This window comes from Centropristis striata, chromosome 9 (assembly GCF_030273125.1).
Source record: "Centropristis striata isolate RG_2023a ecotype Rhode Island chromosome 9, C.striata_1.0, whole genome shotgun sequence".
Classification (NCBI taxonomy): Eukaryota; Metazoa; Chordata; class Actinopteri; order Perciformes; family Serranidae; genus Centropristis; species Centropristis striata.
This window is the reverse complement of record NC_081525.1, coordinates 33,045,708-33,071,491: the sequence shown is the minus strand read 5'-3', so window position 1 is coordinate 33,071,491 and position 25,784 is coordinate 33,045,708. Positions and strand designations below refer to the sequence as shown.

The following is a 25,784-nucleotide window of genomic DNA, read 5'->3' as shown; positions in this document are numbered from 1 at the left end:
TCCTGAACTCAACATTTTACATGTTATCAACAAGCCCATTGCAGCTGATAGAGGCTGAGGGTTGTCATGATGCCAGTGATATTATCTGCATGTAATTCTAATTTCTCTAGTATTCTCCTAAAAACATCAGATGGCTGACCCTCCTAACTCTGAAGCAAAGCATTTGATAGCATGCCAAGACATCAGTTGCACTTGTTGACAGTGTGTGAGAGTGAAACACAGGACTGAAATACCCCTTGACTGTGTCAGGCCTGCTGCCAGCATCATAGACGTTGCCCTCAGCTATCATCCTAATTATATTTATTCTCAGGGCAATGTGACATTTCTTTTGGCTTATGAGCTGCAGAGATAAAACTCAGTTAGAGGATGTGATGGAGAACCAGAACAAAAAGACATTCATTAGATTACATGCTCTAATTAACAGACAGAAACAACAGCTTGGTGTTCTCAGAGAAAAAAATACAGGGGCATGTAGCCAAGGCAATATTAGAACTAATTAGTTAATAATAAAAAACAGTCCTAAATTGTTTAACTGTGAGACTTTTTGCTGGCGTACTTTGTGAACAAACCAAACTCTGATACAAACAATACAGTAAATTATGAATGATTATGAATGATTAATATTAATTGCCATTGCAAACAGCTGCAGCTACGTGACTTGCAGCAGGTCCGTACCAACCTTTAATGTCTCTCGCCAGACTTTTGTACACCGGAGAAAATGCGATACAGTGTCCGCACCACGAAGCATAAAACTCCGTCAGTATCGCCGCTGAGGTGTTGATCAGAACCGACTGCACATTCTCCCGATTTAACGTGATGACTTGGTCGGTAGCGCTGTACAGTTGAGCCTCCGCAGCAGGAGGGTAGAAAATAAGACAAAAACTTATCCAAACTGCGGTCGCTGCTATCTTTCTGGGACATATTTCTCCGGTAAACCGAGACGTGGCACGGCCGAAGCGCCGCGCCATCTTCCCCGTCCGAGCTGCTGCTAACCGTCGGTGTGAAGGCAAGTTTTCACCCCCGAGTCACAAAACTTGACACAAACTTTTTATCCCTCTCTTTTCCCGGTCAGCAGGCTTCATGGGTCCTCCCCCTGCCGAAGGGAGCTCCTGGTCCTTGAACTAAACACCTAACGGAGACAAACACACCCTCCACAGTTCCTTATTAACTTCGCCTAATATCAACGTTGAAACGTTGGCGAGTTAAAGTGACGCGAAACAAACTCTGTAATTTGCCCCGTCACGGCTTTTTATATAGGAAATAACATTTAATGACTTTTATTATTCGTTTCACTTACATTGTACTACATAAAAACAGCTTAAACTTAATTTTTGGAATTACATTCCACTTCAATCAATAAATACACTTAAAAATTAATTAAAACGGTTAATTCAATTAAAACTTACTGTCTTTTTCTGGGGTTTTCAAACGCACCGCACAGCCTTCTTTAACGAATGAAATTATCTCCAAATTACAAATTCTAGCTGCTTGTACTTTACTTGGATATTTTAATTTAATCAGGAGTAGAATGTAACTAAGTTCATTAACTCAAGTACTGTATTTAAGTATAATTTTGAGGTACTTGTACTTGACTTGAGTATTTCCATTTTCAGTAACGTTATACTTCTACTCCACTACATTTTCAGGCAAATATTGTACTTTTTACTCCACTACATTAAACTGCCAACTTTAGTTACTTTTCAGGTCAAGATTTAACATAAAAAACAGGATCATATAAAGTGATTAGACACTAATAATACATTTTAATTAAACCTCATAGCAGTTTAAGTAGATAAAATGAGCCCTACCTTAATTAAATAATATATTTGGAATATGCATCACAATCTGAGTGGGGCCATTCTGCATAATCATTGCTTTTACTTTTGATACTTTAAGTACATTTAAATACTGATACTTTTACTTAATTAGTTTTAAATGCAGGACTTTTACTTGTAGTGGAGTAATTTCAGAGTAGTACTAGTACTTTTCCTTCAGGTATTTGAATGCAGTGCAGCAACACTGGTAACTACTGCAAACTGTAAACCAGAACACACCTCAAGTCGACATTGCTTTAGAAACAATGAAAGCTTTATTTACAATTTCGATTTAGTTAACAAATATATATTTTGCACATATTTGCAAAGTAAACAGTGTTTTATCTTACAACAATCAGTTCAGGTTACAGTAACAGTGGGTCAGATAGGATAGACAGTATATTTACACCCATAAAAGAATTGTACAAGTCTCCAAGTGCACTTGGCGCACTCTCATAACACATTATTATAAATATTCATAAACATTTCAAAAATGGGAAATCTAGTCTGACTGGGTTAATCTGACAATCAAATCTTTTGTGCCTACTTTTTTTAAATTCAGTTATTCGGATCAAACTTTATTGAAAGGTGAAGTTGCTGCATCTCCCCGTGAGTAAAACAGACCTCACACCAGTAGATAGAAGCACCTCCGCCCTACACCAAACAGCTTCATGCTTCTTGACAATTTAGTTAATCTACAGACTACAGCAGAAGTCAAAGCTGTTTGGTCCATACATATAAAACAATGCAAAAGACCAAGTACTGCATAGTTACAGAGGGGAACTTAACTTCCTCCCACATACAATCAATTGAAGAGGACAATCCTAGAGGGTTCGCAACAAAGCCTTGCAGAAAGTGTTTCTAAAGTACTAACCAAGTCACCATAACAGTTACATATGCCTACAGACAAGACATACAAGTCATACAGCATGGAGAGGTTGGTGACAAATGTTTTTGGTCTTTTTCTACATTATATAATTTACAGTTTGAACATACACATCTTTTAAAACACTGATGGTAGAAAAACAGACTCAGTTTTAAGGTCACTTTAGCTCCAAACAGTCAGTGAAGATTAACGACAGACATGCCACGATAAGTTTATACACAGTTTGTTGGACCAAAAGCAGCGCTGACAGTGAGGACGAAAACAAGCCCTTGGATACAGTCCTACGTGCTCAGTCCCATCAGCTCCATGACTCACTTTGTGTGTGTGTGGCATGTCAACAATCTAGTTCCTGATACAGCTTATTGATAAAATGACTCCACTGTGTCTATATGCACAGATGCAGATGTGACATGGAAGAGGAAGAAGCAGGTAACATTAAGAGTGAGTCAGCAATTCTGTTCAGCATAAACACTTCCTCAGACTGAAACACAGAAAAATGAGAAGGTTAATAAAAAAAACACTTCCCCAACTGTACTACAGTGCAGAAAGATTGATAAGGCAGAAACTGAAGTATTGGCAAACCGGTTAGAAGAGAGAGCGGTCATTTAAGGATCATTTACAAAACGCTAGTATACAGCAGTTAAAAGAGACATTCAAAGAAAATAGGTCCAAAGGGTGTTGAGACATCAACAAAGTTTGTTATAAATCTACAACTTAAAGAGGCACTTAAACCGAATGTTGAGAAAAGACTGTCTGTTTTCTGCCTACATTGCCAAGCTACATTCTGACGGCTGGTTTGAACTTGCTGATAAATGAAAAGCCAAATGTTTCACAGCAAGCGTAGCCTACGCCCATGCTGCTACACGACTCAGTTTTTTGGGCAGATGTTCAGCTGGCCACCTTTACTGATGAAGAAACAAGACAACATCCTTTGCTAGTAATGGACTTTAGGAAAAGTAAGACTCAAATCCAGCATTTCACTTCTGTCCTATAATGCAATTCTGAAACACATCAAGTGTGGCCTACTGCCAGGCTGTTGTGTCCAACTTTCATACTACATTTTGTGTTTTGAGTATGTTGTGTGCTAAAAAAGCCTGAATGCATACTAAAATGACAATGTTGAATGGAGTGCAAAAGCTTCAGTTAGAACACAGAAAAAAGCAAGAAACTGCAAATCATTGGACAAACCATTTCTCTGCTGGTTGAGTGAGATGTTTTCAAGCTGTTTACACAAGCACACGGTTTATATGTACTACGAAGGTGGGACACAGTGGTTGTGTTGACCAACTGGACAGTTGTGGCCACAATAAAATTCATACAGAACATGAATTAATCATTAACACAATGTTTAAATATTGAAACTCCCCATGTTCTTTTTTTTTTAGCATTCTTTAAACCTCCTACATAATATATTGCCATGTTCACATTCACATTTCTGTTTGTGCTTTTTACAATTTCATTAGATGTTAAAATCTGTTCTGTCTCTATATGTTGACAAGATCATTTACAATTCAAAATACTCCTTACTCCACTAATCATTTTCACGCAATAAATAATATAATTATGGAGGCAAAATGTTTTATACAATATCTGATATCAGTGACGCTCCGATACAACGCAGTCTGACAATATTTGATCTGTGAAAAGTTTCTACTGTTTCAGCTCTCCTCCAGCACATTGGATTTAAAATTCAACAATGATTATAAAGTTAAAGTGCTGACTCTCAGCTTTTTTAAACACATATACATACTCCCCCAATTTAAAGCCAAAGCAGGACAATGATGAGTTTTTAGGGTCCAAACAGTAAATAACTGAACCAGTTACTGACATCAGTTCAATGGAGTATGTGTCGAAGTTGCTGAAGACCAAACTTCAGGCAAAAAGTCACAGAAACAAGAAGTGAAGATGGCTGCAATGTCTGTCAGTCATAGACTTCAGCCATTTCATTTTTTTTTAAATTTAAGGCAGGCTTACAGACGCCTCAAATGGGGGGCTGATAGCTGAGCACCCAATATGGATGTAAAAACCCTCAGTTAAAAGTCTATCCTCATAGTCATTGTTAATTTCAATGAACTGGATTACGAAGCCAACACAATAATGTGTCACTGTCAAATCACTCATGGACTACACTGTATAGTTTTTGCTACTCTATTACCATTTTTGAATCCATATATATATATTTACTTTAAGATTCAATAGAAAATATAACAACCTACTTTTGTTCCAGGTGGGTTTTATATTACAGTCCCCCTGTGGAACGATCAATTTAGCAGCATTATGGACTTTCAATGCAAATAAATGGCACAGTCCATCCTATCAAAACATTTACTCTTTCTCCAACTGGCATTTACAAAAGGGCCAGTCCAGGAGGTGAGAACTGAGACTAGGTGGTGTTAAGGTTTAAGAAGGCTGGATTGCTCAAGAGGCGTTTTGTGTGTAGAAGAAATGATAAAACCGCTACTACAGTTAGCTGAAGCAAAATTCAGCAAATAAGCGTCACAGGAATAAGTAGGAGTTGTTTAGCTGAGAGGTAATGCTGAAGGACTGAAGGCATCTGAGGGTTGCTGTTGGCACATCAGCTGGTGGAAGACCGAGCGGCGGGAAGTTGGCTGGAGTTCACTGGGGTGAGGAAAGACTGGGGTTGAGCTAGAGGTTTGTAGTTAAAAATTTAAGCAGGAAAGCTGTCAGGAGAGGGTGTTTTCTCTTTTGGCCCTCTTGTCGTAGATTAGCGTCAGCACGTTTGCAGTGTCTTTCAGCAAAGCGTCAAAGATGCTGTCTGCCAGCTGCATTTTGACAAACAGCTCGTCCTCATCATAGTTGACCCACTGGGCTTCCTCCTCATGGAGTTCCTGAACCTGAGAGACAAAAAGGGTCAGGTACTGCAGCACAGTGAATAACATCTGTTGTTTGTACTTCACAACTTAATGTTTTAATGTCCGCTTTCAGTTTTATGCAAAGATCACACGATCATTCACAGTTACAGGGCTGGGTAAATATAAGATGTAATAAACTCATGTTTAAATGCACTCACTGTTGTAAATGGTAAATGGACCTGCACTTATATAGCACTTTTCTAGTCGCTTTGTGACCACTCAAAGTGCTTTAAACCATAGACTGCACTCATTCACCCATTCACACACACATTCATACTGGTGGCAGAGGCTACCCTAAACGGTGCCACCTGCCACCATTGGGAATTCATTCTCACACCGATGAACGCAGCATCGGGAGCAATTTGGGGTTCAGTATCTTGCTCAAGGATACTTCGACATGTAGGCCGCCATGGTCAGGGATCGAACCGCCAATCATCCTGTCCGTATGCGACCACTCTACCAACTGAGCCACAGCAAGCCCTGTACATGTGTGGAACTATATGGGGACAAGTCAAATCTCTTTTGGATAATTATATCATCCAAATAAAAATAAAGTTGCACGGGAAAGACAACAGGGACAATTTCACTCAAAGTTGATACATGCAATATACATGACAGTGATCTTGAACAAGTGGGTTACAAATTAATGTATATTCATTCTTCTGTCCTGGTGACAGAAAAAATTGATAAAAAAATCCCAGATATGAAACTGATGCCCCTTTCAATTAACACACAAAGCCCCCCGAAACATTTAATTTGTAACCTACCAGAATGTGATCAACTCTGTCTCGCTTCTTTTTGCCAAATTTGAGCATCTTCTGCCAGTCAGTCTTCTGGTTGTTATCTTTTGTCAGACCGTACATTTTCAGCACTTCTGCTGAGATGAATTCCTGAAACACAAGGAAAAACAACACCACTATGTCATCAGGTGTGTAAAAGGCATTTGAATTTATAAGACTGTAAAGGACTTTATTACTGCTTATTAATCTTTAAAAATGCAGAAAGTCACTTTGGAACATAAGAAACAAACCAACTATACTGTAACTAAACTAGTGACCTTTAAGGTAAGAAAATAAAATGTATAAAGTATGTAAAGACAAAATTAGTAGTGGGGGTGTGTAAAGAAGGCACATGTCCAGACACATAAAGGCCTTTACACACTGGGGATGTGAAGAATAAAGGACATGAACATTCAGAGTACTCATGCAAATATTTAGCAAAAACTATTCAAATCAGCTGCAATTCAAGTCTGTGAAAGTTGCATTACTTACCAAAAAAAAGTTTTAATAGATTTGCACAGGCAGAGGACCAACTACTGGGAACCTAATGTCTGTATAATAATGTGTGTATATGCAATATTGTTGATGTGCAAATTAAAATTCCCATGAGAGAAAATAAAACACCCCCGGTGTATAAAGGCCTTAAATGTAGTGTCTCTTTCTGTTAGTGTCTCCAACTGTCCTGTAGTACTGTACCTGGATTTTGGTGAGGTCTCCTGGTGTCTTTACTCTGTGGAAGGAGGAGGACTTAACTCGTCTGGGTTTGACCCACTGAGGCTGATTAGCATTGGGGTCCTCAGCATAGATCTCTTGAAGCATCTCCCACGTTAGGTCATACACAGCCTGGGGAGGGTCAGAGAGCGGTAAGATATGAAGATTTGTGCTTAAATATGTCATATTGAATATAAAACTGAATTTTTATGCTGCAGTAGTTTCTCGGGTTGAGGTGAAGATAAACGAGTGACATAGCATTGTGACTGTCATAAACATTTACTGCTCAACAGCTCTGGAATTTGCATTCTAAGCAAATCATCTGACCAGCTGAGGCAATATCTGGAGTGTGAAGTCTGTCAGTAGCAGAAAGATATCTCACAGATGTGAGACAAAGGCAACTGATATAGCTGTGTAGTCTTGAAAATATCAAGATGCTGATCAGAGAGGATTCTGATGAATAATGGAAACTCATCTGGTGTTTAACCTCCGTGAACTCACTCAGACTAAGTGCTATCTTCAAGCCTACACTGCAGCAGCTTAGCGCTACTGAAGCAGGAGAGTTGTGTGCTGATTTTCACCAGTATGATAGAGGGATTTAAAAAGTAAAGGATGCTTACTTCTTCTCAAGTTTATGTATTGTGTTATAATACACATGCATCTTATTATGGTTGATTTGTTTTATACTTATTTTTTTGAAGTTTTGCAAATTTTGCTTTTCACCTTTCTGTAGCTGCGGATACAGAGGGCCTCCTGGTCCTGGCTGCTGGCCTCTTTACCCAGGTACTCTTTTGATGGTTCAGGGTTTGGCAGTTGTGTGAGGGTCAGCGCTCCCTCCCTCCCCAGGCCGCAGCTCTCCCAGATCTCCTGAGTGGCAGCATGGACCATCTTCTCCACCACTGTGGCTGAGTGGGGCACCACCATGGCAGGTTGCTCAGGTAGTTTGGGGGGCAGGGGGAGAGGCAGCTCAGGTCTAGGTGGAGTCTTAACCTGCTGTTCCCCACCTGATGACACCAGGCCCCCCAGGGCTGATGAGCTGGACTTCCCCAGCCTCGCCTCCTCCTCTTCCTCTATCTGTTTCTGTTTGAGTCTCTGCTGTTCTCGACGGGAACTGAGGCCAAAGTCCTCATCAAACCAGTCCTGATCGTCACCCAGCTCATCCAGCAGTTCACGGCTCAGTTCCAGCTCTGCGAGTCGCTTGGCGAGCTCCTCCTGACCGCTGGCCCCCAACACTGGACTCTCCTGTTGTGAAAGAAATACAGTAAATGTATATTTAATGGCTCACTTCCAATATTAGACTAAAACCTTCCATAAATATGAATATCTAACCACACTATGACAGAACATCCCATCATAAATTATAGTCTTACACTTTTGATGTAGTCTTTTTCTTTCATACTGATGTTTCAGACACAAAGGGTTTTCAGCAAAGAACACCAAATTCAATAAAGTCTGTCAACATAAAGTTGGACTTTGGATGAGCACATACTGGAAACAAGGGTTCTGCAGGTCAAATCAACAAGTTCTGTTTGTCAGAAACTTGATAAGGTCATTGCTGGTGTTTCCACACAATGACAATTCAACAGTTCAATCATGTACAGCACATTTTTAAAGTTTTTTTTACTTTAACAGTAACATTTTGATTGTGTTTTTGATACTACAGCATATGTAGAGACACATATTGCTGATTTTTATGTTCAAGTTTTCTAAACTAGTTTTTAAAGAATCTGAAATATACACTCACCGGTCGGTTGCAGAGCTCTGGAGAAGACAGCTCCTCTCCTCCTTTTTCTGTAGGTAGGAAGAAGGGTAGACCGTCTTTTTGTTGCACTGAAGGGAACCATTCTTCTTCTTCTTCTACATTTGTACCAAACAGGTCTCCATTTATCTGGTTGGCAGCTTCTATCTTCTGCTCTTTGGCCTTTTTAATTTCAGCAAACTGCATCAAAGTGTCTTTCATAAAGTTGTTGAGGAGATTGTCTGCAAATGTGTCCAGTAAGTCATTCTGTTTCCCCTCTTCATCCCTGATGTCTGTGGAGAGTTCAGCAGGACTTAACTGTTGTTGTGAGTTTACCTCTTCCTTCTCTTCCCTCTCCTTCTGACCCTGCTTCCCCGGGACAATCTGGTCCAAGTCAGAGATGAGGAGGGTTGTTGATGAATCTTCAAAATCCAATATTATCTCTCTACTGTTGCCATTAGAAACAGGATGCTTGGATTCTTTGTGATGCTGTGAATTGAGGTTGGATCCAGTCTTTTGAACAGACTCATCCGTTACCTTTTTATCTTCAGACTTGAAGACCTTATTAGATGTTTGTTCATTTTCACTATTCAGATTTCCTTGTTTTTGGGATTTGTGCTCATCTGTTTTATGTTTATCTCCACCTTTATCTGACAGACCATCAAAGAACGAATCCTCATCCTCTGTGGTGTCTGTGTAGATCTCATACTTGTCTGGCAGGTGTGTGATCTTGTCTGGAGGAGCAAAGATACCGTGGCTCTCATCACACTCGAAGTACACCACACCGTCATAAGTGCCGTTGTTGCTGCCCTCAGACTTATCTAACTCCACGCCGGCCCAGTAGCCGTTAGCAAAGCTGGTTGGACCTTTGAATCTCAGAGTGCCAGGCTGAACACCACCGACAAGGACCCGATCTCCGATGGTAAAACTTGGCATTTCATCTCCAACAGGAGAGAGGGCGGTCTGCAAGGGAGAGATGGGTGGTGAGTGGCTGGAATTAACAATATCCTTGTTGTCATGTTTGGAGTCTTCTGTGCGGTTATGAAGATCCAGCAGTCTCCCAGATAGGTGGCTAGCTTCACTAATGCCTGAATGGTGACTCAAGTCTTCAGCTATTTCCTCCTCTACCTCCTCGTCCTGGCTGTCATACGGTGTAGCTCTGTCCTTTCTCAAGCCCTTGATGTCAGTAGTGGAAACTGAGTTTTGAGAGGCAGGTTTCGAACTGTGACGCTCCTCCCGGGGAGAAGAATCTGCTGAAGAATCAAAGTAATCGTGATGACCATCTGCTATGGGAGAAGACGCCTCAACATCCTTCATGGACGCCTCTTTCTTTGAAGAAAAGGCAACCGAGTCAGGAGAGCAGGAATGGTTGCTGGATGCAGAACTATAGCTTGGATGAGGTGATGTTTTGATGTCCATTGCGGCTGAATGTGATTTACTAGAGGAAATAATATTAGATTTTTCAGCTTCAGATGTTTCCTTTATTTGTTTGTCTTGCTCTAGGCAAACAGACGGAGAGGAAAGCTGCTTAGAAGTAGACAGCTTATCGTTGGAGTCAAGTCTGTCTTCCTTTTCCAGTTTGAGAAGATGTTCAGAATCCTCAGATGTGGATCTTACTTCCACCTCCAGCTCATCATGAATGTCGGATCTTTGACTGATCTCATCTCTAGACTCAATCATTGGTGCCTTGGCTTCCTTAGAGGGAGGTCTAAGACCCTCTGGACTGCCATATACAGGGGTCGGAGTGACTGTTGGTGGGTCTTCATCAGACAATTCTTCAGGCACTGAGGTGGATCTACTAAGATCAGTTTGATGAACAGCATCTGTCATTAAAGGAAAGTGTCACATTATTATTGGTTATCTATGTCAAAACACATTTAAAAAAACAGAGTGTATTAGTTATAAGTATCTCACTTACTTTGATCTAATGAAGCATCAATTTGCGTCTTTTCAGCGTCAGAGATTTGGCTGGTTTCAGACCTGAGAAAGAAGAATTTGCATTTAACTGAACATCAATCTTATCTTACACATAATAAAGTATAGGATACTATGTTGTCATTTTTACAGCTGGTACCTGTGAGTAACTGCAATTGAGATGGAATTGTTGATTTGGGACTTTGTATCAGGTGTTGAGTCTGGCTCCTTGTTCAGCTCAGCCTTAGTTTTCTCGATGTAGTTGTTATAGCTCTGAAAAGGAAAACGGAGATAACAGTTAAGATATGACAAAATCTGCTTATACACTTCATGGATTCAAACACATTAACAAAAACATGATCATCCAAGGGAGATGGGATGATAGAATATTTTTTTGTGGTTCGTGATAAAAAATAAAAAAATATTTTTTTAAATTTGATTGTCGTAAATTTCCAATGCAATTAACCTCACACGCTAACATACAGTACTTCATTGATTTTCTAAATGTATGTTGTATTGCCACAAGGGGTATTTCTGAAACTTTCCAGTCATTCCAAAATCTTAAGCCTGTCACCAATGCTGAAAGCCCAGCTTGCTGATTGTATCCCCCCAAATGAAGTTATATCGATGTGTGGAAATACCGTGGATTCCAAACTAAAGAACGATGAGAAAAGTGAGACCTGCAGAACCTGCTGGAGAAAGGTGTCTGCCCTGCAGACTCCCTTCGATTTGAAGTCTCATCTCTGTGACCACCATTTAATAAAAATATTGCTGTCTTAACAAAATGTAAATTAAAGTAATTCCGGTATGTTTGAGTGCCATTTCTAGCATGTTTGAGCTTGATTATCTGGATATTTTCACATAATCTCATGCCTTCATCCAAGGTTTTTTGAACATTCAATCACACAACCAAACACACAATCATACATATTTACCTCCAGCTGCTTCAGTAGGCTGGCCTCCTGTGCCTTCAGGCGCTCCTTGTTCCTCTTCTTCTGCTCTTTTTTCAGCTGGTAGGCCATAAACTTTCGCTTTCTGAGTTCTTCCTTCAGGGCCTTGATACGGCTCTCTATGTCACTCTGGTCTGAAATGGGTTCTGAAGGCAAATTTTGATGATAAATCACAGTTAGAATGTGAAACAAGTGCCAGATCTCTGATTAGCAAAGGTAATCCAACATTGTGGCCACTCGAACTCAAACCCAATTCTTTGGAGATTAGTGTACATTTTCTTTACTTAGAAAGGTTCATTTTTGTGCATGTTGCTTTGGCTTGTACACAATGGACAAACAGTATTACAAAGATTAAAGGTTTAAACAGTGGCCTAAAAATGAACACAACACATTCAGCAACAAAACTGGCCTTTCAGAACTATCTTTGCTGGTGCAGTAACTAAGTCCAATGCAAAGTGTTCTTTCCTCCTATCACACAGCTAAGCAGGTTAGGTATCAGGGAAGTGCTTGCATAATGTATTCCTGGCAGCATCACATTATGCCTGACTATACAGCGCCAGCAATATAGCTGCATTACATCCACTCTCTGGACTGTACCCCTTCCGTCTTCTCTGAGAACTACCAGGAACTATAATACACCCCAAAAAATATTACACATCCAGTATATGTGAGTTTTTGTGGAACTCACCAGTCTGTGTGGGCATGGGGGATTCAGCGGGCTGAGTGGGGGCCTGGTTGGCGGTCCGGGAGGAGGAGCGAAGCTGCATCTTGGTTTTGCTGCTGCCATCTGAAGGAGAGGCAGCAGGGCTGTGGCTGCTTTTCAGCGGAGACTGGAGAGACTAAATGGGAGGAGGAGGAGCGGAAGAGAATATTACTTCAGGATATAACAACACAGTCAGATGCACTAATAGAAGCATGCCCGGATTAATATTTTAAATGCACGATAAACTAACAGATGTGTGGTTACTCACACAAAATAAAGCTTTGTGTATTTTAGATCAGTGAAAGACTACAAATAACTCTAACAGCCTCTAAAAGTGAGGCGAGCAACTACATTTAAACCACTAAAGAGATGGAACTAATAAATGAAATACAACAAGAAAAGACAAGAACACAACGTACTTGTCTGCTCAGCGAGCGGGAAGCTGACGTGAAGTCCTGGCTGTAATTTGCAGGACTGCTCTGCACGGAGGCCAGAGGTGTGTTTGGGACTGATGCAGGTCGTACTGAAGTAGGGCTTCCCGGTTGCTGGGACCCCGGTCCCTCTGTGTGTATACTGGACTCAGGTGTCGCTGAGGAACATTCACCCTCACTCACATACTCTGAAAACATGTAAAACAAATAAACATGAAGTCATTTCGCATTTTCTTTTGACAAAAAAGGTATATGTTTCGAGCTTCTTCAGCACCTTACAGCTGTGGTAAAATATATATTTGTATACAGTACATACAAAACATCCAGTATATTGATTATTTCACTTCTTAGTCATTCCTGTTGCTTCACCTTTCTCACTATCAGTCCTAGGCTCTGAGCTTCGATGGTGACTGGGGCTGGGACTAAAGTCAGAGACCTCCTTTCCCTGAATCTCTGCCTTGTCCCGAGGTGTTTGTCTGTCCCATACAGCCAGCGCCTCCTTTTCCATCCTACGGACCTCCGCCTCCTCCTGGTCCAGACGCTGTTTCCACTGCAGCAGCTCCTCGGCATGGTGACGCCTCTGCATCAGCTGCTGCTCCCGCTTTGTCAGAAACCTGGGGAAGGGTATGGTAAGAACGAAGAGAAAGAAGAATGGGAAAATGAGGAAGGAGTAGGGAAAGAGATGATGGTGAGAAGAAATGTGAGGAAATGGAATATAGAGGGAAGAGAAAGGAAGATGAGGGATAAGGTAAGGTGGCATTTAAGAAGGAGAGAAGAGAAATTTGACAAAGACATTTAGCATAAGGAATGTTAAACATGACCAAAGCAAGCAGACCCAAATCACCTGGACATTCACTTATCATTGAAAACTCACCTCAAACCTCAGAGAAGCGAACACACTCACACACACACCCAATACATGCTTTATTTATTACTTTCCCTGGAGTAATCATCCAAATAAAGAAGTGTACAAGCACCCATCAAATACACAGGCATAAAGTGATGACACTCAGGAGAAAAGGAGAGCAGGAGGAAAATAACAGTGAAGATGTCAGATTCATGCATCAGACTGAGACCCAGGGGTTGAATGCTGATTGGGTGCAGTCACACATACCTCAAACATATGTAGCAGTTTCACAAAATAGAAAAGAATCTTCAAAAAAAGTTTAATTCAGTAGGGATTCAAGCCAGTGGTAACCTAGTTGACAAAACTTTGCTACCACCCCTAAATGCAAACCAGAAATACAAGTCGGTTAAACGTATTATTGAAATGATTATTATTCATTAAGCTTTTTAAATTACATATTGAAATGTAATGTCTTCCTTGTCAATGTTGCTTTATAAAAAAAACAAGCTACTAATGTTAATAATCAGGTATAATGCCAAAAGATTTATTTTCCTAAATTATGTTTTCAATAACTTTCAATCAGTACGTTGTGGTCATGTTTTGTAGAATAATGTGTAATGTTCATAATGCATGATGCAAAGGGCAGCACATTTCAGCAGCATTTTAAATATGATTTGGTTATTTAAAAGCATCATCGACAATTTTAAATGGCTCTTTATATACAAACAGGATTTTCTTTCTGACCATTTTTAAACTTTTACATTAAATTGTGCTCAATTTTGATGTTTTTATTTATTGTTTTCTTACTTTTTGACTATTAAACTTGTCTAAGTATAAACTTCTGATTAAAGATCAGAGGAATTAATCATTAGGAACATCCCTACTCTTTAGTACACCAATGATGATAACAAGACACAGTGTCTCTTTGTTCTAGCAAAGACAACAGAATGTGTAATTCTAAATCCAACTTGCACAGAGTCTCTTATACACAGATATATCTGTAGATCAGAATAAAGTGCAGTCAGGTAAAGCTGTTGTGTAATGTGGTCCCCCACAGCTTAGGGTGCCATTACAGTGCAGTATTATTTAGCCTTAATCTAATTTAGAGGCCTTTCTCTTGACCTAATGTATACTGATGACAGGCCAGATACTGACGATCCAGACTGGGGGGTTCTTTTAGTGCCTTCCCAAACTCTATTACAGCCAATGACCATCTGTACTTATTATCCAATACTATGCAACAGTTACCTAATAAAGAGGGCTAGTTAAGATTTACAGGGATCATTAAAGAGATAGACCACTCTATCTCTGGTCTGGTCTCTGCAAAAGTACTTTGCTTCCATGTCATAGTGGGGTTTAATCTCGGAACAGTTTGTATCAACGGCTAGGCTGGAGCTGACCAGCCAGCAGCCACAACATTAAGGACTTTGAAGAGAGATGCACTGCAACATTCATTCCAAAGAGGCAAGAAAGAAAGAGGGGGAGAGTCACATATTTAACACCACAGAAATCAGTGAAATCCCAGAATTTAGTCTGAGATTCCCATACAACAAGGAAGGCTCCCATTAAAATAAACATAACCTTTAACATTCACAAAACCTATATCTATATAAAAATCTATATCTAAAAATCTATATCAACTTAATATTCCCAGTGAAGCCACTTTGTTTAAAATCACTCTGCAACCAGAATATTTAATGCACAGAGTAATGGCAAATTTGGCATAAAAATGATATTATATTTAAAGTGAAGTGTCAAAAGGTTAGATTGTTTTATCAGGCAGCCTTCCCTGGGCACTTTTCAAGCTTTCACTCAAACTCTTTGCCAGACAAACTCCAACCTAAAAAACAAACCAGCACATTCAGTCAGTATTCATTCACCGTCCCACCCCTACAAGGTCCCAGTGCCAGTGGATGAACACAAGCATGTTCCATGGGGTGGGGAGAGGTGAGGCAGGGCAGGGCTACGTGGGGAAGTGCTGGGGAAGAGGTAGAGAGCACTGTACAGTACCTGACCAACTGGTTGTAGATAAAGAGCTGGAATTTAGGGTGGAGGTTGGGAAGACAGACACTGAGGGAGGCCCAGTGGTGGGCCGTGAACACAGAGAAGAAGTAGTGGACAGGAGAACAGTGTCTACAACACACAAGCACGCAACAGACAAAGAGTCAAAAGAGTCACACAAACGTGGGTATGGAAAAAACAAACAACACACAATGTGGGAGGAGGAAAAACATTAAAACACAGGAGATGTAGAGGGAACAGACAAGTAGAGAGGAAGGGAGAGAGAAGAGTGATATGAGCAAATGTGGTTTTATTGCAAGTTGTCAGTCTGTCAGGTTCATGTTGGAATATGGCTACTTATAAATGTTTGGGAGACCATAAACATTTTAGCTAAATTATGGGCATCGAGTGCGGAGGGTTTGTTGGGGATAAGATCACTGCCAAACCTTAGATGAAGTGATTACAACTTTGTTAGTGTGTTATGTCAAGATTAATGTGTAGCATACATTTGCTTTGGCTTTGATCAACAGCAGGACAGTGGTTATAGAGAGTGACAGAGTGAAAAAACATTTGATAGTTTATTAAAATAGCAAGCAAGCCAGTAAACTAATGATCAGATATCTTCTTAAAAGTAACATTTTATAATGATTTAACCTAATTGAGGTGTTTCTTAATTTCAAATTGTATCAAAATGGTGCTGCTAGTATACATTTAAACAAATCCAGACCTAAAATTGTGTTATCAAGGAAGGCCTGTGATTTATAGCCAAGTTATTAATCCTAAATCCCAGAACAATTAACCCACTTGTTGAAGCTGCCCGGTCATGAGCCGCTCTACAATCACCTGACCAAAGCTGTCGGCCAAGTCTAAAACCTTGGAGGATGTAGAGTAACTCCAAGTACATGTAGTTACTTGTCAACACAAGAGGAGGTGGGAGTAATAAAAATGATGGAATGCACAACAGAGGTTTGAAATTTCTGGAAAAAAAAACCTGTGCCTCTGCAACTGAAATTGCTTTATCAAGATTCCAGTGTTACAATTATTTAATGTCTGCCGTTATTAGTTTAAAACTTGTGAGACTGAAACGGATAACTCTTAGTGTAAATCCTCCTACAAATTACTTTTATAGGTTGTGCAAATCTGAAGGGAAGGGGGGAGTTGAAATTGAGAGTGTGGATACGCTCTACTCTCTAATACTATAGTGGGAGAACAACATGGAGCATGCTTATCTTCACATCCACAGCATTCACACAGACACACAGTTTTTTTAGACAGCAGGGAAAAGATGGCATGCACTGAGTAGTTTTCATTGCTTTAGTTGCTAGTAAAAGTAAAGATCGTGTGTATGGAATAAGAAGATTTCTGACTAGCTTCACCAATTTTTATAAAAACTCAACCTCTGATCAAGTGTAAACTATGTGGTTGTGTTATGGAAGTGAATTGTTATAGCCTGTATCACACACTGTGTGTTAAAGGAAAACGTGGGCTAAAACAAAACAACAAAAAATAACAAAAAACGGTAGATTGATGATCACAAAAGAAGCAAACCTCAAGTGAAAAGGCAGCGGGGAAATTCTAGAGTAAGCACTGTTAAAAAACGCTGGTAAGTGATAATAAACATGTAACATTTTCAGTAAGCAGCAAGAGTGCAACCATTATATAAAAATTAAAGTCTTTACTTCTCATCCATGTGAGAGCGCATCTTCTTGAGCTTCTGCATGATGCTGCTGGTCTCACTTCCAGAGATGGAGAGCGAAGGGGAGGGGCTGCGGATATCTTCTGCATGTCTCATGTTGGGGGAGGCGGTCTCGGACAGGGGGGTCTCTGACACAGGAGTCTCCTGGAGGATGGATAAATGGACATGCAGACAGGCCAAGTATTAGTGACACCAAATAGTGTAAGAGGAACATGGCAGCATGTTCAACAGTTATAAGTAGGTTTTTTCATTTCTTGATTCCATTAAGATTCGACTTCTGTAGAAGAAAACAATACTGAAATGAAAACTTTCAAATCAATCTGTTCCTCTAGTAGTATGTAGAAGCCACCTTATATGTTCATGTGAAAATGCGCGAGCGCACACACACATGTAATTATGCGTGACTGTGCGTTTTTAGCCAATATAGCAGTTTGGTCCTAAAACTTGTGTGTTTTGTCATGATTCTGCTGATATCTTATATGTAGGGTTAGCACAGGAGCAGACTGTAATTTCAAGCTAGTGGCAGTTTTATTTTTTAAGGAACTGACATTACAGAGGAGCTGGTAGAACAAAAAGAAGAAAAATAAAATCTGTGATATATAAAAATCAAAGTAAATATAACTTATATTACTATTAATCTCCCTTTTAGTTGTGAGCAAAGAGTTTTAAGGAAATTACTTCCATCTAACCATGGATGTATTTGCTTGGTTGCATTGTGATGATATACCACAGAAACCTCTGGAATTACCTTGAATACAGACAGTATGTTTGCAAAATAAGGTTGATTTTTATAGTATACAATGCATTTACTATTGTAAGTCAATGCACAAAAAAATGAAGATGGACAAACTAAAATAAACTGTTTGTGGTGGTGAAATAGCTACAAAAAAATCTCGGAAAACTCAAGTAAAACTTTTACATCTTTGGCACTTTTTAGTTTTTTCTTGATGAGAATTCTATAGCAATTAGAATATAGGGCATATAGCTTTGTTTTAAAGGGCAGCAATTTTATAAATATTTTACTGTAATTCCCCAGGAGGTGTCAAGTAAATAATTATGCCATTTTGTACTAATGATAAGGGGAAAAAAAATGTAGACTCTCTTTTTAAGAAATGATTAATCTAGCATAACATTAAATTAACATATTTAAGCATATTAAAAGGGTTCAATTTATAAAACAAATGTACAGTTGTTATCATCTTCTAGTTTTGAAATTGTAAACTTCAAAAAGAAAACTGCAGAAAAGTTTCACATTTTGGATACAAATAATGTGCAGAAAATACTACTTTTAAATTGAATACTACAGGCTTGGGAGCCAAAGTTTGCCAAAGAAGTCCGAAAATTTCCAAAAAGCAATCATGTAATAAATGGTAGGACATCTATAAAACTGCCCAAGTACTTTAGACATTTTATCTAAAATGTTATTATAAGATGCACTTCCTTCAGTTAACATAATTATGCTGCTATGATCTGGATATTGTTTATTACTGTCTGTGTCTGTATAATGATAAAAATCATTTTATTTATCTTAGATATTTTCGCTTATATTTTTTTTATCATTTTTTTGTTTGTTTTTAATTTTGTTATTCCCCTAATTTTCTTTTTTTCCCTTTCTTTAAACATTTAAACTAAGCTCCCAATGGTTGCCTTATAACCTCAGGGTAAAATATGAAATAAGAAGATAGGAAATATGTGATGTGTGAAACATAAATGTGACCCCACTCCTACAATAATAAAATTATATATCAAGCAAAGAACTTGTTATGCACTTCTGGGTTCTATATACTACTGATTTGTGTCTGTTGCACTACTTACAGGTGGTGCTTCGCCCCCGGCACACTTGAGACGCTCCTTCAGTCGGAGTGTAGAGTTTCTCATCCGCTCAATCTCCTCCTGCTGCTTCAGCAACAGCTGCCTCTCCTTCCTGGCTGCTTTGTTGGCCTCCTGAAGTCGCTTGATCTCAGCCTGGGAATGTGAGTAAGTTTGTAAGTTAGTAATGGTTAAGATCACAGTATACTCCAAAGCTCAATTGTTACTTAATGTCATTTTATAATAATAATAATAACTTTATTTATATAGCACCTTTCAAAAGCAAGTTACAAGGTGCTGTACAACAGAAATAAAACATATCAAATACAATTTACTGACAACAACAAAATAAAACAACAAGAAGAAATTACATTAAAAAATGTAAAATGTAACCACAACAAAAAATGTAAAATGTAAAATGTAAAATTCAAAATCACCAATCACAACAAGGTAATCATACAACAGTAATAAAAGGAAATTAAGAGAAGGCCAATTGATAAAAGTGAGTTTTTAAAAGAGATTTAAAAGAATATTATGTACCTGTTCCTGCTGTAGTTTTATCAGAAGGCCCCTCTGCTTTTTCCTGATGGGTGGCATCTTGTCATCTTCCCCCTTGTCCCTCAGCCTCTTTTTCTGGTGTTCGAGCCAGGCCAGCTCAGTTCTGGTCTTCTCTTTGAGAGCTTTCTGACGAAGATGCAGCAGAGAACTCTGGTGCTGCAGTCTTACCTCCTCGTCCTTCATGTACTGACGCACCATGTCCATGGTGAACTGGGAAAAGCTGTCCTGTCCACCAGAAAAGGCCATGTTTGCATCCTGAGACTGCAGGAGTGCAAAGGTGAAAAAACAGGAGAAGTAATTATGTATGAGAGGACAAAAGAAAGACACAAAGCACATGCTCACCAAGGTACATTCAGGCAAAAAAAAAGTCAAAGAGTAGTCACATCCACCTTTCATTGTCAAAAACATTTCTCACACATTTTAATAGTGGTTAAGACTGCGCTGCCCTCTCACCTTTAAGATGTTGTGTGACCCTGAAACCAATGTTGTGTTGTGATTTGCTCCATCGTCCTCTGATTCGTCATGATGGCGGGACTTCTTCTCCATAGTTCCACGGCGGTGCGCCTCAGATGGCAGCAGAGAGCGGAAGGAGCGCTCTTCTATCTCATCCTCCGTCATGGACTCATCAAACTTGAGCGAGTACTCTGTTGCCACTGACGTACTGTCTCCTGGAACGGCCAAAAAAATAAGAGCTCAGTGTGAGTGTAACTTTTAGGTGGCACTGGCTGTACACACAGTTTTAGCTTGAATACAGATTAAATTATGGTAATAAGTATTTCAGTAATGGTGACACAGCAGCCCCTGACAGTTGAATGAATGCAAGGGAAATAATGGTTTGTGTACACATGGAAAAACATGATAACTAAGAGCCTGGCTTGCCACCCAATACCTTTGTCATCCACTACTGAAGGGATGCTGTCACTGCAGAGGGAATCATTTGCTGCGGTCAGAACTTCCTCCTCTATGGAGCTGCTGCCTGCTCCCCTCTCTTCGGCTCCGCCCTTCCTCCATTTCTTCTCTGCTCCTTCTTTTTTATCTCTGTGGTCTGACGATGCATGCGAGGGGCTATGGTGGCTGCTAGAATCAGCTCCACTGAAAAAAGAGACAAAGTTCAGACATGGCGTCTCTTTAGATTTCTCCACAAATTGAAACGAAAGCAGTAAAACTACTGCACGAGAGGCCTGGCTGGTACCTGAGGTTGGGTCTTTTGAAGGACAGTGAATCAGAGTGACTGAGGCTGTTCAGCGAAGACAGCGGTTCCTCCGGCCGGGCTCTTCTGCTTGACACCTCGCTAGGGAAGCTGTAAGAAAGCATGCAGAAGAGACTTAAATATTTAGAACAGGTGCTCAGTTAAGGCATCAGTGGTAAATACTTAATGTTTCAACTGATGACAGGAGGCATTTTCTAGATCATCCTCAATTAGTGATATGATATAGTCCATTCTGGAAACAGTCAAATTTACAAGGAAAAAGAGAATGCAGAGAAAATCAGAAACCCAGTTCTTTCACTAAAGATGTTTTGAGTTTACCTGTCAGAGTCAGTTTTGTCCTGTCGTTGCTTTGAAAAGGAGCTCTGCTGTTCTTTCTCGTCCACAGTGGAGGAATCAGAAGCATCAGGAGGGACAACCAGAGCTCCTGCTATCTGCGACCGTGCCAATTCTGTCATCTGACAGACAAGAACACAACAAACAGACCAAATGTGATTTAATGAGTCTAATATTGGACATTATACTTTTTCTTCTATGCCTGTGTCGTTATTTCTTTACTGAAACTCAACAATCAATCAGCTTTTGTTATAAAATGTAGACAAGGCTGTTTTCCAGACAGAGATTGCTAACCTCTTTGATGTTTCGGGCAGTTTCGGCTGTGTACCGTGCTGTCTCAGCTTGTTGACTCATCATCTTAGTAGTCGCCTCCTGGAGGCCCTCCAAGGTCTCCTTTTGATTTGCAGCCAAGTTTTCCTTCAGTTCTATATGAGCCTAGAAAAAGAAGATGAACAGAATGAACATCATACACAGAAAAATAAAAGCCCTCATAAATTAGAATTCAAAAGGTAAGAAAGCCATCATCTACAAATGGAGATATATATTGTTAGTGAGACTAAACTGATGACGGATGATCTGTGTGTGTGTGTGTGTGTGTGTAGTTATACCCTGGCCACTCTCTGCCTGTTTTCCTCCAGCTGTAGCTGTGTCTCCAAGGCTTCCCTCTCAGCCTTGATCTTCAGCTCGTAGAGGTCACGTGCGTGGCTTTGCTGCCTGGCCTGCAGGGTCAAAGTTCAGAGAGCAGGTCAATACAGCGCATCAATAAAGACATTAGTGAGGCAGTAACTCACTGAAATGTATGGAGGCCAAAAAAGCTCTTAAAAGTATTTATCATGTAAATGTTATGCAGGAGAAATTAAATTAAGTCCCCGATAAATAAAATCATTGAGAATTCTTAACCATTTGTAATTAACATTTGTATTGTAAACGATAAAGTACAGATATTGCAACTTATACATAAAGGTGCAGCTTAGAGTATGTGCTGTCTAAGAATCAGTGAGTGATTAAGCTATACAAAAAAAGATAAAATCATTACTGTGTCAACTAAAAAGAGAAGTGTGAGTTTAAATTGTCTTTCAAAGCTGTGAAAACCTCGACTCTACACCGTTTTGTTACTCTCATTGACAAAAACCCCTTCCTCACCTTGAGCATCTGCGCCAATGACACACTCTCCTGCTGAGCCATGGACACACCCATCACCCTCTCCACATCCCCCAGCTGTCGGACCGACTCCTCAATGGATTCCAGGTACTGGAGCTCTGCTGCCATACGTTGCTGCAAGACAGCAGGCGAATATTGTAGTTCACCTGGGAGAAAGAGGGGGAGGATGGGGTGAGAGAGACATTAATAAAAGGGGATGATGGTGGAATGTGGCACTTGAGAATAACATGATTCACAAATAGGTTTAAGGAGAACATCTTTGCAACCGTCAGATCTTTTCTTCTTCATCTTAACATTTGTGATGTCAGCTAAAGGTAAGACTTGGTACACTTTTTTATGCAGGGCCAAGCTAAAAGCAAATTTCTTAAACCATTAAACCAATCATGTAGGTCCTGCTTCACAAAACATTGGTGTGTTTGTTTTGATATTATATTGTTCGTGTTATTTACCTGTGGTCTTGGTCTCTGCCCTGCCACTGCGAGCTGTGGTGGCCGTGTTTGGGGTATTTGCCCCCAGAGAGCCACTTCTCACAGGCTCACTGGGAGAGCCTGCTCCTATAGGAGAACCAGGGTGTGGAGAGCCAGATGGAGATGCTTGTTTGGGTCTGGCTGCTGTAGACCTCCTACTGTCAAGTCCCAAACTAGAAATTCAATTAGAAAAAGAAAGAAAGAAATTTCAAGAAAGTTCATCAAAGATCGCTTACTTTTGCGAAACCAGACAACATATCTAAAGTGGATATGTTTTTAGCATTCACATTGATGGGTACCAGACTTAAATGTATCACATTTCAGGATGGTTTTAAAAACATATAGATTCAGTACAACACATTTTATTGCTTCCTAAAAAACTTTCTAAAATAGGGTTTTAAATCACACACAATGTTATAAGCTTTGCAAAGAGGGTAAAACCAAATGATAAAGACAGAGGGGGCCCCTCATGCAGCAAACCCTAGAACTGACTGAGGCAGCAGAACCCTGCTGTGAGAGGCCCACACTATGAATGGCTATATTGTGCTGCTCAGAGATGATCAGAGGCCAAAGACGATGTCTACAGAGATCATGATACACTCTGCTTTCACATCAATGGTTGCAGACTAAGGTACATTTTGTCTCTAAGGATAACAATCAGACTCAATTCAAATAACCTCATACAACATTATGATGAGCAATGAGGATGCCATAACAGAAACAAAAGTGAATGCCTTCTGCCAAAAGCTCACATAACTTATTGAGACCTATAATGACACATGTGCAGTAATTAGAAAATATAACACAGCAATGAACACTAAGTCACCACCAAATATAAACAAGTAGCTGCTTTGTAAAAGGTGTTAAGAAGGACACAATCCTGCCTGAATGTCTTGCTTTTATCTTGTAAGACACACACAGGCTCCACCGAGTGGCAGGAATCTGCCACCTGGGCTTTAGAGTACCATTAGAGGGCTCAGATGTCACTACTGGGCACTGAGATTAAAAGAAAAAAAAAAAAAACGTCTCTCCTTTCCTTTGGCTGCAGGCCCAAGCTGTGGTGAAGCTGGCTGACCCGACCAACCACCCTGCAGGCCCCCAAAACAAAATAGCCACTGTTTTCTGTCTTGGGTGGAACTGCGGCCTGGTCCTGTTGCTGGGCACTATACGGCTGCTTAAACCCTCAGGTCTTCAACACTACAGCAAGCCACAAGACTGTTTGGACTGGCAGCCTTAACTGGGGCTCTGCAAGTAATGTTCAGGAATTAGTCATGCCCAGATAAATTAACCTCTGGCTGCTTAAAGTATAAACCAAGTGGAAGTTTTTGAGTGGTTGGGACAGCAACAACTAAGATGACCAAATGCTGAAAGATCCCATTCAGCCCCGAGTGCACTTAGATTATTTAATTACATTTTAGTTTAGCTTGAAAATACAAAGGGGCTTCGCTGGATAATTAAAATATTAATCTGTATCCTGTGAAAACAAAAGAACCAGGAAATATAAAGAAATACAATCATGCTGTGAGCCCAATAGAAATATCTGCAACCTACATTATCCAGAGCAGCATAAACATATCCCACTGTAGGCCAATAGCGCAATCACTCTTCCCAGAAAACAGTGTTATACCGAAGGTTACACAAAACCAGGAAGGAAGGAAATACCAGAGACAACTGGATATGTTGGTAATTCAAATCTGTGGGAACACAGTTTACCATTCATTCACCTCTCTTCAATTTGATATCTTGGAGGTGCTATAAAAAATAGAGTGAACAGTGGAACCTTGCAGGTGGAAAGTTTTATAGCATTCAACTAAACCAAAAGGAACTAACCTTCCCTTTATTCTAGTCTGAAAAGTTGTTACCTTTGATGAGAAAGCCCTGAAGTTTCCCCTACAGTGTCATTAGAGTGGACACTCCTGGCCTGGCTGTGGGCAGAGCTTTTGTCTGAGCCCTTCTTCCTGGAGTCAGAGGATAATGCTTCTGAGGGAGGTGAGATGGAGCTCCTCTGCTCTTCTACCAGAGTGGCATCACTCTGGTCTGATGCTGTGCCTGCAGAGGAATGGAGTTGTTATATTGTGCAGCAGATTTGTTAACGCAGTTAACCCAGCATTTGTCAACATTATATAATCATCCATGAAACCAAACAAAAGTATTCATTCTCACCTCTTTTTCTGGCAGAGTGCTTAGAGAAGGGTGAGGAGCCAGATGTTGAACCAGAGGAAAGATGCGGTGAGTGAATAGATGAGTGAAAGGATGAATGGTGGGGACTGATGCCTCCTGTACTTTTGTCATAAGGAGATCTCCTCATCAACTCTTCAAAATGATTGTTCACGCTGACAGAGGGGAAAAGGACATAGGACTAGTTACTTTCAGATAAAATTCAAGATCTGTGACACAAGACAAAAACATTATGTAGAGTGAATATGGGGTAACAACATTGTTGAGCTGTACTGCTTATTCCTCATTCTAAAAAAAACCTGAAAGGAAAAATAAATGTATGAATAAAAAGGGGTTCTTGTCTGAAACAGCTGCAAAGGCTTTCCATTTGTGTGACATGACTGCCCTCCAGTGGTCACTTTAAAAACAACATTCCACACACTGTTTTTGTCCTTACCTGCGTGAATTAGATCCTCTCTTTAACTGGCCACTGGCTCCACTACTATGGGATGACACAAAGTCGTCTTCATAGACAGCTGCATCTACATGGCCATTTCCAGAGTGCAAAGAATGGGCAGAGGGGGAGTTCCTCTCACTCCCTACACAACAAGGTAAAGACAGAACAGAGAAAAAAAATTAGGATGTTGCCTTTAGCTGTATGCTGTGCACATTGTTACTATGAACACTACATTTTACTATAACAAACGTTCTATGTAGCTCTTATCAGACTGAATAGTCATTTTAAG

General features: G+C 40.0%; 2 protein-coding genes across 2 annotated transcripts in view; both read right to left on the bottom strand.

The window, feature by feature from the left end:
- qsox1 (quiescin Q6 sulfhydryl oxidase 1) overlaps positions 1-1,119 on the bottom strand; it is a 30,571-nt gene extending 29,452 nt beyond the window's left edge. Inside the window, exon 1 of the mRNA XM_059340906.1 lies at positions 680-1,119. Within this exon, the coding sequence (XP_059196889.1) occupies positions 680-968 (289 nt within the window). The 5' untranslated portion in view covers positions 969-1,119. The remainder of the gene's footprint in view (positions 1-679) is intronic.
- Positions 1,120-2,070: 951 nt separating this feature from the next.
- Positions 2,071-25,784, bottom strand: part of cep350 (centrosomal protein 350) — a 37,249-nt gene continuing 13,535 nt past the window's right edge. The window contains exons 13-38 of the mRNA XM_059340804.1: positions 25,496-25,637; positions 25,045-25,214; positions 24,744-24,930; positions 22,864-23,054; positions 22,397-22,560; positions 21,862-21,972; positions 21,548-21,688; positions 21,239-21,375; positions 20,903-21,010; positions 20,600-20,802; positions 20,164-20,378; positions 19,693-19,971; positions 19,159-19,308; positions 17,327-17,487; positions 15,657-15,779; positions 13,169-13,413; positions 12,788-12,987; positions 12,354-12,504; positions 11,651-11,811; positions 10,876-10,988; positions 10,720-10,781; positions 8,808-10,624; positions 7,787-8,305; positions 7,049-7,195; positions 6,341-6,463; positions 2,071-5,555 (exon numbers count right to left, since the gene is read on the bottom strand). Of these exons, the coding sequence (XP_059196787.1) occupies positions 5,385-5,555; positions 6,341-6,463; positions 7,049-7,195; positions 7,787-8,305; positions 8,808-10,624; positions 10,720-10,781; positions 10,876-10,988; positions 11,651-11,811; positions 12,354-12,504; positions 12,788-12,987; positions 13,169-13,413; positions 15,657-15,779; positions 17,327-17,487; positions 19,159-19,308; positions 19,693-19,971; positions 20,164-20,378; positions 20,600-20,802; positions 20,903-21,010; positions 21,239-21,375; positions 21,548-21,688; positions 21,862-21,972; positions 22,397-22,560; positions 22,864-23,054; positions 24,744-24,930; positions 25,045-25,214; positions 25,496-25,637 (6,191 nt within the window). The 3' untranslated portion in view covers positions 2,071-5,384. The remainder of the gene's footprint in view (positions 5,556-6,340; positions 6,464-7,048; positions 7,196-7,786; positions 8,306-8,807; positions 10,625-10,719; positions 10,782-10,875; positions 10,989-11,650; positions 11,812-12,353; positions 12,505-12,787; positions 12,988-13,168; positions 13,414-15,656; positions 15,780-17,326; positions 17,488-19,158; positions 19,309-19,692; positions 19,972-20,163; positions 20,379-20,599; positions 20,803-20,902; positions 21,011-21,238; positions 21,376-21,547; positions 21,689-21,861; positions 21,973-22,396; positions 22,561-22,863; positions 23,055-24,743; positions 24,931-25,044; positions 25,215-25,495; positions 25,638-25,784) is intronic.